Here is a 12619-nt window from a genome sequence, read left to right on the forward strand (position 1 = left end):
AAGGCCAGGAACAAGGCCAGGAGCGAGGCCAGGAACAAGGCCAGGAGTGAGGCCAGGAACAAGGCCAGGAACAAGGCCAGGAACAAGGTCCTGTCGACAGCCACGGCCAAGGTCCCACAGCACCCATTCCCTGGGAGCGTGGGGCAGGAAGGGATCAGAGCTCCGGGCAGGTAAGATGGGCTGATCAGCTGGAAACCCCTTTATCCTGGGATTCTGTGTCCTCTGGAACTCCTTCACCTGCTGGTGTCTCTCACCTGGGTTAAAATGCTTCAGGTGATAACAGAAGAAATACTGAATTTGGTATTGAAATTACCAGAGTCTTTATGTAAACATTATTTAATTATTACTGTTTTACTGCAGTAATTTAGCTGTTAAATTTCAGTGTGATATAATAACAAATGCTGATTTTATGTTTTAGATCAGTGGTCACTCTTAAGACAAAATTTTTGGGAGATTTGTCACATTTGTGTGGACAGCAAGCAGTCATGCTGCTTTTAAAAATACTTGTTTTAAATGCAAAAGATGAAAATATTTTTCATCTTGCATAGAAAAGACAACTAGTAATTGGAAAAGTATTTTAATTCACAATTTCACTCACTTTTTTTGTAATTTGTGCTGATAATGAGTTACTTGGCAGATAAACACGATGGGGACAGTGGCAGAGGAAGCTGCAGTTGCACATGTGTTACAAAAGTGTTACTTACACGCCAAATTTATGTATTAATTAGGCATCAAATTGTAATTCCACTACAAGGTGAAGCTCTCCTGTGGGTCAAAGTGAACAACACCCAGGTAGGAGTGGTGGGCACCCAGGGGCACCCATCAACGGGCACCCCACTGGAGGTGGGGTGGAACTGGGAACTGTGTGTCCTGGAGGACCAGAAACTGCTGCTTTACAGGCCATTTTATTGTCTCAAGCAGGTTTAGGATGGTATTTTAGTGTTTTAGTGTGTGTGTAATTTTGGAATCTGGAGGCTCACAGGGTTGGGTAGCACTTGCCTGTCTCCAAATAAATAAGTTTTTTTATAACAATAAATAAGTTGTTAGTTGCCTAAGAGAAATTTTTATAGATATTAACTCTTACATTTATAGAAAAGGCTTGAGCATCCATATTTTTTGCCCTGATTATCTTAGTTTAATTAAAACCCCCAGCATTTATTATAACTCCATTTGATATTTGTTTATTCAAAGGAAATAGCATCTGGAACGTGCTGAAGCCCAGGTCTGCATCAGCAAAAGCTGTGCTTGATGCACCAGCTTGTACTGGGATGCCTTGTACTGGAACACTTTAGGAATTCAGCAGCACGAGTCCAGTTCCATCAAATCCTAAAGGAACCCCTGAGTGTTGTTCCCAGATTTGATTTCTGTGTGTGTCCCCACGCTGGGAACAAGGAGAGCTCGGAGCCTCTGTGTCCGCAAGCGCTGCATCTGAGGGGCAGGAGGCGGTGCCCACCTGCCACCCAGTGTCCTCTGGAACTAAATTCCTTCTGATAAATACACACGAGGTGTCACCCTGGGCTGCCTGACACAGAGAGGATTGGAATGACCAATGATCCCATGCATGCCCTGACAAGGGAACACTCCCTCCATGAACAGGGGTCTTGTCTGGGGGACGGGATCCACTCAGACCCATGTAGAGATTTCCTGTTGGTACCAAAAGAAGTCATGTAATTGCAGTTTAATTACATCAATCAGAATTAAACCACTGATAATATTAAATTATTATTGACAAATTTTCCAGTGATAGAAGGATGGGGAGAAGACCATGGCAGAGGGTTGGAGCTACGTGATCTTCGCAGTCCCTTCCCACCCAAGCCAGTCTATATTCCATGATTCTAAAAGCAGATTGCCATGTTTAACTGGTGTCTGTGGAGCTGAATGTGCTCTGGGGTCATGGGGAGATGCTTCTCCCCCAAAATGCCAGTGATGGTCACCAGCAGCAAGCCAGTTTTAGGTTCATGGTGGACCCATCCTCCTCTAACCCTTGTATTTCTTACAGCAATATAAATTCTCTTTAGAAATGGCCTTAACATTTTTAATTAAGAATATGTAGCGTATTTCCTACTGTAGGCAGCAATTAGAAATACCAGTTTAAAGAGTTCAGAGCTTGATGTTTTTATTTAACCATGGATAGCAGGTGTGGTGGGATGGGGGCATTTCCCCTAGGGGAACCTCCTTCAGCACTGGAGCAGGATCTGTCCCTGTGAGCCTCTCAGTTTTGTAGATAATTCCTTTTCTTTAAATGAGTTTGTATACTGATCAAGTGAACAGTAAGCAAATTGTTCTGTGTTCCTGGTGTGCTCTGGCTGTCAGCAGAGGGTGGGGTTTTTGAGGTTTTTTTCTTCCTTCCAGAAAGGATCCACAGGAGAGGTGGGGAGCTGCTGGAGCTGAAATTCCCTGTAAGGCTCCATCAGCAGCCCTGTGTGTGTGTGTGTGCTCAGGCACTCTGGAAATGACTTCCTGCACAGGGGCACCAATGAGCTCTATCATCAGAATGCTATTTGGCAAGTCTTTGCTGAGCACGGTGACCCCAAACATCCTTGTTTAAAGTGAAGTGTGGGGAAATTCAGGCCATCAAGGAGACTCCCGTTGAGCGAAGGCATTCCTGGGAAGGCACAGAGGGACTGACTCAAAAGCTTTGACTCCCTTTTACCGTGCTGTAAATCTTGCGGGTTTCTCTCTCTCCATGAAAAGCAGGATTGGGCTCAGCAATAATGAAGAGATTTCCAGTGGGTTAATAATTGTCAGGTTGTATAAAAGCATGGGGTGTCTCCTTGCACGCTGTTTCTGCTCCGCTGTCTCCGGCGCTGTTACAGACTGAAGTGCATGGAAATGACAATGTCAGTCTGAATTTATGGATGAGACGGGGTGAGATGGAGGCCCTGGGGCAGGAGTGCGGGGCTGCTGCTGAAGGACGGCCTCAGCCAGGTCTGAGCATGGCTGGGACCTCACTCATCCCACTGCTTAGCCCAGACATCTCTGGCTGTGCAGAGGCTGCTCCTTAATGGTTTTGCCAAATCCCACGGGAAAACACTTTGACACAGACCTGCTGGGATTTTGCTTCTAAGCAAAACGTCTGGTTTATTACAGCAGGAACTTTGGGTTGTGCTTCCTGGGCTCATTCCGAGGGCAGGACATGGGACCAGCCTTCCTTTTATCCTCTCTATAACTAAAAAACTCGCATTCCTGTGTTGCTGTGGGGATATCACACACAGCACAGAATCCCAGATTCCCAGGATGGTTTGGGTTGGGAGGAGCCTCCAAGGTCATCTCATTCCACCCCCTGCCATGGGCAAGGACACCTTCCACTATCCCAGGTTGCTCCAAGCCCCATCCAGCCTTCCCTTGAATCATTTATATGGGTGTTCCTCTTTCTGTGGGAAGTAGAGAAGAGCTTTTTTGGAATGTAAATTTGTGCAGCAGCAGCAATTCGGTGTCCTGTGTCCTTCCATCCTCAGCTTGCTCTCAGAAAGAAAACTCTGCCTGACCCTGCACAGAGCTGGGACTGGCAGGGTAAAAGCCTTCTCCACCAAGCTGGTTTTAAAGATAATCATTCATTTCACCATTCATTCCCTAGAACACTCCTGCGCAGAGCAGGTTCAGTTCTCATCACAGCTGAAGAGTGCTCCCACTTAATTTGGGTCTTGCTGAGCTCTCACAAATAATAAAGACACGTATTTTTGTAATTTATCAAGCTCAATGTTAGCCTGAAGAATTAATTAGCTGGGAAAATCTATTATAAAGTTAGCTTTTTAAAAATAATGCCTTCTGTTTGTAAATTAATGTTTGTGTAAATGGCCCCTGCCACGGGAGAGGGGTGGGGTGCCCAGTGATATATCTGCACTTCCAGGTCAGCAGAAATCCCAGAGAAACCTCCCCCAGGGAAGGAGAACATGTCCAAGTCACTAAGACTGTCCTGGCCTCATGCAGATCTGTAGAGGCAGACAGAGGAGATGCTGTTCTGTCAATGGCTTTTTCTGAAGACACATTGCCCCGGGGGGCACTTTGCTCCTTGTTATAAATGAGGATGTTGTAAACACCCCCGGGATACAGCAAACTGGTGAGTGGAGTGTCAGGAGGCTGTCACGGAGGGGCCGGGGGGGCAGCACGTTGGCAGCGCTGGGATGGTCGTGGAAGGGGATTGTGAAATACTCACATCAACAAATCAAAGCCGCTTTTCTCCCATCCTTAAACACACTGGGAGAATTCTCACGGCTGTAAATTCATAAAGTGCCAGATTCTGAGAGGGCTCTCTGTAGCTGTGTTTCCTAAAAGCCACTGTGGTGAGGTGGTCCAGGCACCAGCAAGATGTTCCAGCAGGATGGAGCAGTGTCGTCACCCAGAGGCCCCGCGTTCCTCTGGGGTGGCATCAGGGCTGATGTCCCCCCGATGTCAGCCCGGGATGCCTTTCCCGGGAGCAGGTGCAGGGGAGGCTGAGGTGTCAGCCTGCATTTCCTGCCTCAGCTCCTCCTGTTCTGCTTGACCGGGCATCCATCCTGCTGAACGGATCCTTCCTGAACTGTCCCTCCTGAACTGTCCCTCCTGAACTGTCCCTCCTGAACTGTCCCCCCTGAACTGTCCCTGTGCCATTGCTGCAGCTCCTCCCTCCCCTGAGCCCAGGGGCCTGCAACAGGAAATGTGCCAGGGAGCGACCCTTCTGCACAGACTGTGATGAGTTTAGGATTCTTCTGTCTCTCGGAGCTGTTTCTTTATTTGTTTGCGTGGCCCTGCAGAGCTGATGTGCAGAGCAGGTGAACCGGGCGTGCCTTGTTCCCCACTGTGTTGTGTAATTCTGGTTTCACACTGCAGGGAAGACCTGGCCATGAATTTAGCAGCAGAGCACATGTTCTGCAGGGCACCAGGAGAAGTCATGGGAAGGGGAGTGATCATGTTCCCGAGGCTGCCGGAGCTCTGTGAGCGTTTGGACAACGCTCTCAGGGATGCACAGGGCGGGATTGTTGGGGTGTCTGTGCAGGGCCTGGGGTTGGACTCGATGATCCTTGGGGGTGCTTCCAACTCCAGATGGGCTATGACTCTGTGGATCTGCAACACCTACCCAGGAGCAGGTCTGGACAGGGAGGGCTGCTGGAGCTGAGCCCTGGGCAGATGCCATCCCTGCCCCTGCCCCAGCAGTGCCCGATGCCATCAACTGCTCTGGTTTCTGCAGGTCCATTCGGAAAGGACAGAAAATCCATTCCTGCCAGGCGGAGTGGAGCTGAATGGCTGCTTTGTCTGTAGTTCTCCCAGAAGCCCCTCAAACACGACATTCCTGATCCCAGCTTCCCCTGGAGACTTCCCAGCCCAAGGATTTATGTCCTCAGGGGCGTTCCAGCCCTTCCAGCTGCAGCAGCAGATGGATGCCTGTGCTCCACCAGGGATTCCAGCCATGAACCCACTGCCCCTCTAAGGGTTAACTGATAATGACATTTATAAAATCCCCATTTTTGCTAATATAGAAGACAAATATTTTCAAGTAGAATCCCAGACTGGTTTGGTTTGGAAGGGACCTCAAAGCCCATCCAGTGCCACCCCTGCCATGGGCAGGGACACCTCCCACTGTCCCAGGCTGCTCCCAGCCCCAAGGTCCAGCCTGGCCTTGGGCACTGCCAGGAGCAGCCACAGCTTCTCATTCTTCTCTTATTTTCTTTAGCTGGAAAACAATTTGATGTTATTTATGTGTGGAAATATTAGTGATATTGCCTATTTTTTTAGATAACACAACGTAGTAATATTTTGTAGCTATCATAGCATATTTTCCATCACCATAATGACTCGCTTCTAATAGTTTTCTTTTTAAAAAGCATTCTAATGTGATTTACCAATTACATGAAAAAGATATGTAAAGGTACCATGTTCATTCATAAGCACCAGGTACCCAGGTGAAACACCCGCAGTCATTAGGGGATGTTACCAGCAATTAACCTAAACCAGGTTTCTAGAGGGCAAAGCAGTTTTCAGTGCAGAATCAGGCATTTTTGGAAAAACAATGCAGTATTAAAATAGATGTATTTAACCTGTTCTAGTGGGAGCACAAGAACCAAGGCCATGCTGCCACATGCTGCTTTCTGTGTGGTGTAGGAGTCATGAAATATTTTTAATTTTAAATACTCTTCTCATTTTTTATTACACACTGCTTCAAAATCCAGTGTGAAAAGAAAATGCTGTGGGCTTCTATGCACATATATATATATATATATATATACGTGTGTGTGTGTGTGTGTGTGTAAAAGGAGTACTATCATGATTTTATCACAAGCAAATGATTTGTAGTGGAAGGAAACAGCTTTTTAAACCCCTGCTATTAAGGCTCGAGGGAGCAGCCCTGTTTTCTGCTGTAGCAGAAGCAGTTTGTAGTGTGCCTGTGTCAGCATCCCCCGTCTCCGTGGGGGGAGGATGGGCAGAGCCTGACTGTGGGGCCAGAGCCGCCAGGTTCTGCTTCCAGCACGGGAGGCGATGCCGGTGCCAGAAACACAGCCCTGCCCCACCTTGGGTTGTTCACGGCATGAGACTGTGTAGGAAAGTGAACAGGAATGGTTGTGCTGGTTGGTCCCTGGTCGTTGTTCCCTGGCAGTCCCGACCTGGCCGAGCAGTGCTGGGAGTGGGGCACCAGCTCCGGTGATGCCCAGCATCACCCGCCCGGCTCCAGCCTCCCCCCAGGCTCCTGGAGCTGCTGAAAAGCTTCAGGGGGCCCAGGAGCAGCGTTTCAGATTCCAGGCTATGAATATTAATGAAGTGAAATGCTTTTATGCTCGTGGGTAGTTCCTCTGCCGCTGTACGCTCACAGCGTTTGTCAGCATAAATGGATACGGTCGGGAACACTCCTTCCACTGGTAAATTGGACTGGTTTAAGACAGGAAAACCCCAGAATTTTCCAAGTCAGTATAGACAGGATAAAAATACACCATGGACATGTTCACTGGGATGTCCTCTTAATTCTTAAATTAAAAATGAAGAATTTAGTAACAAACTAAGTGGACAGTGAGGGGCTGCTGATTGCTGAGATTTTCAGGGCTAGTAGCCCATCCTCCAGCCACAAAAACCATGTGACTGTGGCCTGAAATGCAATCAAGAGTCTGAATTTCTGCAGAGAATTATTTTCACTCCGTAGAGATTTGCCTGAGTGTCTTCACCCCCTCATCCTGCTCACAAAGGCAGGTGTTAAAAAACCAGCATCTTAAAAAAAGAAGGTGCACTTTGTCCAAGCTGGGGGTGCAGGTGAGATTTGTGTAAGTACGGAAAGATCCGTAACTAGTATTACCCTGATCTTTGGCTGCTTCATTGCAGCCAGCACAGTTTCCTCTTTCTCACCAGGAGAAAAGGGGAAAAGAAAAAAGAGCTTCTTCCTCCTCCCCAGGGACCTGCCCTGTCTTCTCCCCTGACAGCAAATGTTCACCTTTCTGTGGAACCTATTGGAACTAAATGGCCATCGTTTTTAAATGGTTAGGTAACTCCCCTCTGTATTTTATTCTGCTCATGATTTCTCATCTTCCTGTTCTCTGGGCCCCCCTCCCTGCCCTGCAGTCAGTCCCAATGGGTTATTTGCATTTGTATTCAATGCAAATATATATGTGTGCACAAGAGGCGTTGAATATGCCATAAATGCCCTCATGTGAATCCAGTGGGAGAGGAAGGGGAAAAGACAAGGAAGCCAAGTCTGGCCCATTGTTCTTTACATGGGCATGAAATTCCACCTGTTTATTCTCAACGTGGGGCATAAGTGGGAAGACGAGAGATTCTGCATGCCCATGTCCAAGGGGCTTGTGGGGTCCCAGGTGAGGGTGGGATCCATCCCCTGAGGCCACGGTGTTTGTGCAAGGGCTCTCTGATCCACTCTTTCCCACTGCATGGATCTGAGGGGACTGATTCATTGTCCCACGGACAGCTCACAGGCTGCAGCAGGATCCCAGGGTGTGTCCCACGCTGGATTCCAGGCGGGATTCAAGTTTAGCAGGTGATGAAGAACCTCAGGTTCATCCTGGCAGACTCTTCTTCGGGAGAGAGGGGTGAGCTGCCTTAGAGACACCTCCAGCATCGCTTCACCTGCTTGGTAGCTCTGCTTGAAGGGCTCAGTGAGGCATTAACTTGGCCAGTCCAAGTATTTCCTGGTGGTTTTGGTGCCTCTTCCTTACTCCTCAAACATATCCCACCTTTTCCCAGCAGCCCAGGATGCTGTTGGGTGCCTCCCTCAGCCATATGGTCCCTTGTGATAGGTATAACATATAAACATACATATATATATATATATATATGCACATACATAAAGATAAATATGTGTCTCCTTCCATTGCAGCCTTGGTAAGAGGCTGTGCTGATGAAGGTGATCATTCTTCATCAGGAACTGTAGTGACAGGACAAGGACTAATGGATTCAAACTGAAACAGGGGAAATTTAGCTTAGATATATAGAAGAAACTCTTCCCTGTGAGGGTGGGGAGGCCCTGGCACGGAGAAGCTGTGGCTGCCCCTGGATCCTTGGAAGTGTTCAGGGCCAGGCTGGACATGGGGGCCTGAAGCAGCCTGGGACAGTGGAAGATTCCCTGCCCATGGAAGGGGGTGGAACTGGATGGGCTTTGGGGTCAAAGCTTCCCACCCAAACCATTCTGGGATTCAGTGATTCCTTTCTCACATGAAATTTGATCCATCATCTTTGAGGAGTTGCATTCCTGCATCGTTCTATTCAGCAAAGCTGCTGTTTTCCATAAGCCCTGAATGCTCCGATGCACAAATATTAGCGCTCCATCCACTGCCATTTTTGAAATGCTTTTGTCCCATTTTTACAGCTTCCTGGACCAATCCCCTGTCTTTGGCAGGAGGCGGCGGGGTGAGGGAGTGGTCACTGTGCCTTTTGCCGAGGCGCCGCAGCCGCAGCCAGCCCCGGGCAGCGCTGACCGACATCGGCGGTGGCAGCGCCGCGATCCCGGCGAGCGCTCGGCGCTCCGCGGCACCCCAGCGCGGTGTGACAGGCGGGGGAATAAAGCAGAGCGGCATCTGCACAACCCCTGTGTCGTCTACTCTCGGCTTCTTTTCTGTCATTTACTTCTCGGTCTCTTTTCACGAATTGCTTCTGAAATTCTTGGAGTGCTGTTGTCCACCTGTGAGCCGCAGCCCCTGTCTCAAGGCCTCGGGAGTGCGGGGGGGGGGGGGACACAAAAGAGCCGCCTGACCTGCAGGACCTGGCAGGGGGTTGGAACGAGATGAGGTTTAAGGTCCCTTGCAGCCCAAACCAGTCTGGGATTCTCTGCCCTGCCGGCCGGGCGGGCTGGGAAGGGTTAATCCTTTCCCTGCACAGTGCAGGGGCTGCGCTGGGGAGGGGCATTCAGCTGCTGCTAAGGTCTGGGGGTGAAGAGACGTGGAATAGGGGATGGAGAAGGGACAAGGAATGGGGGATTCTCTCCTTCCCAGCACTGGCTGAGCTGTTCCGCTTCCCAGGTGTGTGTCCCAGGAATTCCCCTTCCGCCTGGCGCTGGTCTCGTGGCCGAGTGTGAAATGGAGAACACGGACACAGGTCCAAGGAGGGTGCACGGGAAGGGTCAGGGCAGCTGCAGCAGCCCCCTCCCACCTACGGGCACCACGTCCTTCGTGCCGTCTCTCCTCCCCTGAGGAGGTGGATTTTGGCTCCGTGGTACTTAACTCATCCTCCCAGAGTTTGTCAGATGAGGCAAATTGTAAATTCGTCATTCATCACTATCATCACCATATTCTGAGTGTTACCCAAAACTGTTAGGGGAGTATTGCTTAAGGAAAATTAATGATTTGATGTATGGCACAGCCTAGAGAAAGCAGTACATTTAACATTTAATAAATTATCTATTTTTTTTCAGGGAAAACACAGTAACTGGCTAAGCCTACTCCAACTTAGACTTAACAGAGAGCTGCTTAACACAACCCAGCACAGCCTATGGAATGGAAATGTTGTAGATTTTGGGATTAAAAATCCCATGTAGGGGAGAGGACCGCAGCTGTAGTTAAACCTTGTGTTTATTTTATTCTGTAGGTACCTGCACTGCTGGAGTTTATAAAGCTATGAAGAAAACCCCTTGATACTGAAATTCTACAACCTCTTCCTGCACGTGTACATCGACCATGTTTTAACCCAGCACAAGGAGCTCAGCTGCAGAAACAGAAGGAAGTGAGTTGATGAGAGAAGTGTGGTATTTGTACTGGAGGGATGCGACGCTTCAAGGCCAAGGTTGTGGATTTTGATATCAACATATGATTATATCATGGAATTGATTTAACAAGCTCCAATTCTACCAGATACCAATACCAGTGCTGGGATTCTGGGATGAGCTGCGTTTTTGCTTCTGCATTTCACGCCTAAAATGAGTCCATTTTGAGTTCTACTGAAATACTTCATGTCTTAAAAGACTGTATTTGCTGGAAGCCCTGCAGGTGGTGGTTGAGGTGACAAAGAGCACGTTAGGAAATGTCTTGAGTCCTTCTCATGGCTCTTCATTCAGGACATGCTCTTGCCTGGTGTGTTTGTGTGTCTCAAATATCGGTTTGTTTTCTGATTAACTTCCTTAGTCCTGGGGGTTTTAAGTACAAAGCCAACTGTACAGGACAGGTCTGTGTGTAAATAAGGGATTGCGCTTATCTATGTGTCACTATAAATATGTAAGAAGTTTTGTACATAGGAAAGAAAAAATGGCTCAAAGAATGTTTTCAGAACTGTTTCCTCCGTTTAAATGCACAGACAGGAGATTGCCATCCATGTGCTCCTCACTCTCCGTGAAGGGATCCCGCTGGTTCCGCTCGCTGCCCGCATCCCGCCGGGGTCTGTGAGGAATTTGTTCCCGGCTCGGGGCCGGGCTGGAGCCGGGGCCGCCCTCGCCGGTGAGCTGAGCTGTGTCGGGTCTCGGCTGCTGCTTCCTCACTCTGGCTCCTGTGCATCTCCTACAAACACAGTCTCCAAGCCCCGGGACCGCGGCGGGCAGTGCCCCGATCTGGGGCATTCCTGCAGCCCCTCCGTGCCCGGTGCGGGGGTGCAGCAGCAGGAGGAGAGGGTGCCACGGGCCATCCCTCACCCCAAACCCGCGTGGACTTCTTGTTCAAGCTGCTGGAGGATGTGGCTGTTATTTCCAGTATTCTGCTCTATAATATCTGTAGCCTTCAGTGATTCCTTGAGTGCCTTACGTGGCTTGTGGACAGAATTCCTGACCAGGAAGAGAAAATGCCCCTGGACCGACGCCGGCTCCTTCGCACTCCTGTGCCCCTCGCCCCTCGCCGGCAGCGTGGGTGTGCACAGGAAGAGATTTAGCTTCGACTCAGGAAATCGCCGTGTGAATATGTGTATTAAACCCTGTATGATGTGCTGTACAGTTTATAAAAAGGGACCATTGTAAACTTATGCAAAATGTAACGCAGAGAAAATGGAGGTTTTTGGTCCACTGGCTGGCATGCCATGACCCGTGTCCTCTAATCCTACTCCAGAATCATATCCAAAACACAGAACATTGGGTTCAGTGCTGCGACAGCAACCGACAGCCCGAAACCAGGGGCTGGAGCGATTGATTAGAGAATTTTACAGATATTTTTGTATTGTGATTCCTATGATATATATCGAGAGACTTTCTATTCCTTTGTAAAATACATAAATTATTGTGAACTTTTAATTAAAAAGATCTGTTTTAAACCTTCAAATTAGATGAATTGGTTTGGGGTTGAGGGGATGGGGAAGCTGGACTGTGACACCGGCCACCCTGGGGGACCAGGAGATGCCCGGGAGGGCTGAGGCGGGGGGCGTTCAGCTGATCCCCGGGCAGCCAACCCCGCGCTGTCTCTGCCATCACAGACGCTGGGAGATGTCACCTCCCGGTCGTACGTGGGGACGGGCACGGGTGGATGGGCACCGGGAGGGGCGGGGGGTCCTTGGGCGCCTCTTAACGCGGCGCTGGGCTCTCGTCCCCAGGGCGAGCGGCTGCGGGAGCTCAGCGGCAGCGGCGCGGGGAGCGCAGGGGGTCCCGGGCCCATGTCGGGGCGGCAGGAGGAGGCTCTGCCCGCCTGCTTTGCGGGGCTGGGAGCGGGCAGCCCGCGGCCGCGGCAGAAGCGCGGCGGGATGTTCTGCAGCGTGGAGGATGCCTTCGACAACAAGACGCTGAACTTCGCCTCGCTCGCTGCCTCCGGAACAGGGACACCCGTCGGGGGGCACCGCCGCGGCACCCACCCGGGACCAAGCCCCGCCGCGGGACCGAGCCCCGACCCCGATCCCGACCCCGGCCCCGATCCCGGCCCCGCCGCGGCCGCGCCGCCCCCGAGAGCCGCCGCTCCGGCTGCGCTGCCCGACGGCTGCCGGCAGGTAACGGGACTGCGCCGGGACAGGGCCCGGGGGCGCCTCTCGGAGCCGGCCCGGCCGAGACCGCTCCGGGAGGGCGAGCGGGGATCTGTCCGGCTGTCCTCCCGTCCCGTCCCGTCCCGCCGGCCCGCGGAGCCCCGCGCCGGGAGCGGGCGCTGGGACCATCCCTGCGGAGCGGGTTTGAGCAGGGCGCGGTCGGCGGGCGCCGAGCGGCCGCTTTTCTCTCGGGGGACACGACTGTCTCCAGCCCCGCCACCCGGGCTCCGCTCGCCTCCCGCCGGATCGTCTCTGTCCGCGGCCCCGGGCGCGCGGGGGGGCGGGCGGG

The 12619-nt window shown here is 51.0% G+C and overlaps 2 protein-coding genes across 26 annotated transcripts in view; both read left to right on the plus strand.

Moving 5' to 3' along the window:
* The window catches only part of JAKMIP3 (Janus kinase and microtubule interacting protein 3), a 64279-nt gene extending 52637 nt beyond the window's left edge, over positions 1–11642 (plus strand). For all 25 annotated transcript variants that reach the window (XM_042019607.1, XM_042019612.1, XM_042019604.1 and 22 more), the window contains 2 exons: positions 1–170; positions 9994–11642. The exon at positions 1–170 is cut by the window's left edge and continues 1163 nt beyond it. The gene's annotated coding sequence lies outside the window, so the exon portion shown is untranslated. The remainder of the gene's footprint in view (positions 171–9993) is intronic.
* A 295-nt stretch (positions 11643–11937) lies between these two features.
* The window catches only part of DPYSL4 (dihydropyrimidinase like 4), a 13508-nt gene continuing 12826 nt past the window's right edge, over positions 11938–12619 (plus strand). Inside the window, exon 1 of the mRNA XM_042019643.1 lies at positions 11938–12297. Coding sequence (XP_041875577.1) covers positions 11971–12297 — 327 coding nt within the window. The 5' untranslated portion in view covers positions 11938–11970. The remainder of the gene's footprint in view (positions 12298–12619) is intronic.

This window comes from Corvus kubaryi, unplaced genomic scaffold (assembly GCF_017639235.1).
Source record: "Corvus kubaryi isolate FWS band 111438036 unplaced genomic scaffold, C.kubaryi_AGA036_p1.0 138, whole genome shotgun sequence".
In the NCBI taxonomy this organism is placed as follows: Eukaryota; Metazoa; Chordata; class Aves; order Passeriformes; family Corvidae; genus Corvus; species Corvus kubaryi.